At 34.4% G+C, this 2,500-nt stretch overlaps 1 protein-coding gene across 1 annotated transcript in view; it reads right to left on the reverse strand.

Moving 5' to 3' along the window:
- mib1 (E3 ubiquitin-protein ligase mind bomb 1) overlaps positions 1 to 2,500 on the reverse strand; it is a 446,175-nt gene that overhangs the window by 1,434 nt on the left and 442,241 nt on the right. The window contains exon 21 of the mRNA XM_086545613.1: positions 1 to 2,187. This exon is cut by the window's left edge and continues 1,434 nt beyond it. Coding sequence (XP_086401739.1) covers positions 2,047 to 2,187 — 141 coding nt within the window. The 3' untranslated portion in view covers positions 1 to 2,046. The remainder of the gene's footprint in view (positions 2,188 to 2,500) is intronic.

Consider the following 2,500-nt stretch of genomic DNA (forward strand, 5'->3'; position numbering starts at 1 on the left):
CATGCAATATACCTTTTAAAATTATCTATCAACTAAATAACAAATCTAGATGTCTGTAAATCTGCAATTCTGACTTCAAATGATAACATAATTATTTAAAATTACAAGATTGTTTTACAACTATCATTGATAAATAATATCTGTAAAAAATATGGAATAAAACGGTAAAAAAAAGTGGTGTTACAAAAAAATCTTCGATATGATATGTCACTTTACTTTATATATTGACAAGGGTATCATAGCAGTTGCTGGTTTTGGAAAGCTGGTAATGTATATATATATATATATAAAATGGCTGAATGTATGCTGTAAGTTTAATAACAGGTTATGCTTTTATTTTAAGAAATTATCAATTTCAATCTTGAAATACTTTTGTTTATCATTTCACTCCTGCCAGTATATGGATATTCAAATATGAAATCTGTCTTAAAAGATGAATAAAAACAATAATAAATAAACCATTTCAAGGTATTTGTGGCGTGGTGGTACTTGTAAAATATATATCTTTTATCCGAACCCACCCATTTAAGTAGTGTAGCATCGGAAAAGCTCAAATAATTTTCTCCTTCATATACCACAACAGAATCCACCAAATAAGAGCTTGTTCTCTCTCTATAATGAAGGACAACCTAGGAGATAAGTTTCAAAACCATTTCTTGAGATAAAAGCAAATCAGAACCAAGGACAAGCAAATTACAATTTTTAAAACTGTTTCACCAGTCTCTGGCCATGCAATTAAATAACAGTGAATGTATAAGAGAGAAAGAAAAATATGTTAAAACCACAAAAATGATGATAATAATTAAGCCTTTATTTTGTTTAACATATATGTAATATACACAATCAAATTAACTGATGTGAACTAATTCAATGAGGATGGTTTTTAATCCTGTGTATTCCATATAAAAGATGATTGTGAATAGTGGTAAACGTGTTTTGAAACTTTGACACTCGTGTGTGTGTGTGTGTGTGTGTGTGTGTGTGTGTGTGTGTGTGTGTGTGTGTGTGTGTGTGTGTGTGTGTGTGTGTGTGTGTGTGTGTGTGTGTGTGTGTGTGTGTGTGTGTGTGTGTGTGTGTGTGTGTGTGTGTGTGTGTGTGTGTGTGTGTGTGTGTGTGTGTGTGTGTGTGTGTGTGCATGTGTGTGTGTGTGCATGTGTGAGTGTGTGCATGTGTGAGTGTGTGCATGTGTGAGTGTGTGCATGTGTGAGTGTGTGCATGTGTGAGTGTGTGCATGTGTGAGTGTGTGCATGTGTGTGTATGCATGTGTGCGTGTGTGTATGTGTGGATGCATGTGCACATAACTATTAGCCTTTGAATGTTTACAGTGAACAAAAGTAAATGTGAAAAAAATTCATGCATATGAGAATACATTTGTATGTGTATGGACATACAATGAATATTTCTAAAAGTATAGCTAATGAACTATACCCAGTATACAAATAAATGTATAATAGCAAAGAGTTTAACCCCTGGAGTGTGCAGCTGCCCATTCTGATCCCAATCCTTGGTACACAACATAACAATCTTTCTTATCTTTTCATTAGCTGGCAGGTAAACAGTCAGGGCATCATTTATATAGATAAAAAAACAAAAACAAAAAACATCACAGACTCAGCTGTACCGAGGCTGTGGCATGCACTGTGACACTCCGCAGTCTGAGTTGTGTCTTGCATTCCATGGGTTAACAGTTGGTTATAAGATTTCTGAACTGGCTGTAGTCTCGTGAAACTTGTGATGAACTTGGGTACAACTAAAGAGTCTATATGAATATTGTATATTTGTTCAATCCAAGTGTCTGACGTCCAAAATAAGCTTCTCTTAAAAAACGTAAACAAAGAAAATAAAAAAAATAACATAGAACATAATTCCCCCTTTACAAAAAAGAAAAAAAGAAGAAAAAAAAAGAAAAAAGAAATATGAAAGGAAAAAAAGAGAGACTTAATTACAAAGTAAAAAATTCAACAATCAGGAGTGAACACCTTAGACGGCTCCCTCCTCCCCCTCCCCACCCTCCCCGCCCTCCCCCCCGAAATTAGCTTGTCAATTTCAAAAGACAAGAATCCGCTTCTCTACGGGCTTCCGGCATATGGGGCACTCGTGCATTCGGTCACCGCACATCTGGCAAGTTCCGTGCCCACACAAGAAAATCATATTCTTAAGGCGGTCAAGACAAACGGGACACATGGTCTGTAAAAAAAAACAAAAAAAACGTAAAAAAATGTGACGATGTATTTCATTCTCCAGTAAATTCCTTACTGAATCATTAGGCAAATAGCTTATACCCATTATCCATTACTTTTAACTTTAAGAGATGTACAGTTTGATCTTAAATATGTATGGAAGATGTAATTCAGACTGTTTCAAAACTATAATTTTGATGTACATATGTTGGGTTATATATAAAAGACTCTAGAAACAGCTCTAACAAAGTGATATGATGAGAAAGGTTTTACAGGAAATTTGCTTTTAAAAGGCTATAATAAACTGAAAAATTAGCAAT

This window comes from Penaeus japonicus, unplaced genomic scaffold (genome assembly GCF_977035675.1).
Source record: "Penaeus japonicus unplaced genomic scaffold, GWHDUDI00000001_assembly GWHDUDI00000016, whole genome shotgun sequence".
Lineage (NCBI taxonomy): Eukaryota > Metazoa > Arthropoda > Malacostraca > Decapoda > Penaeidae > Penaeus > Penaeus japonicus.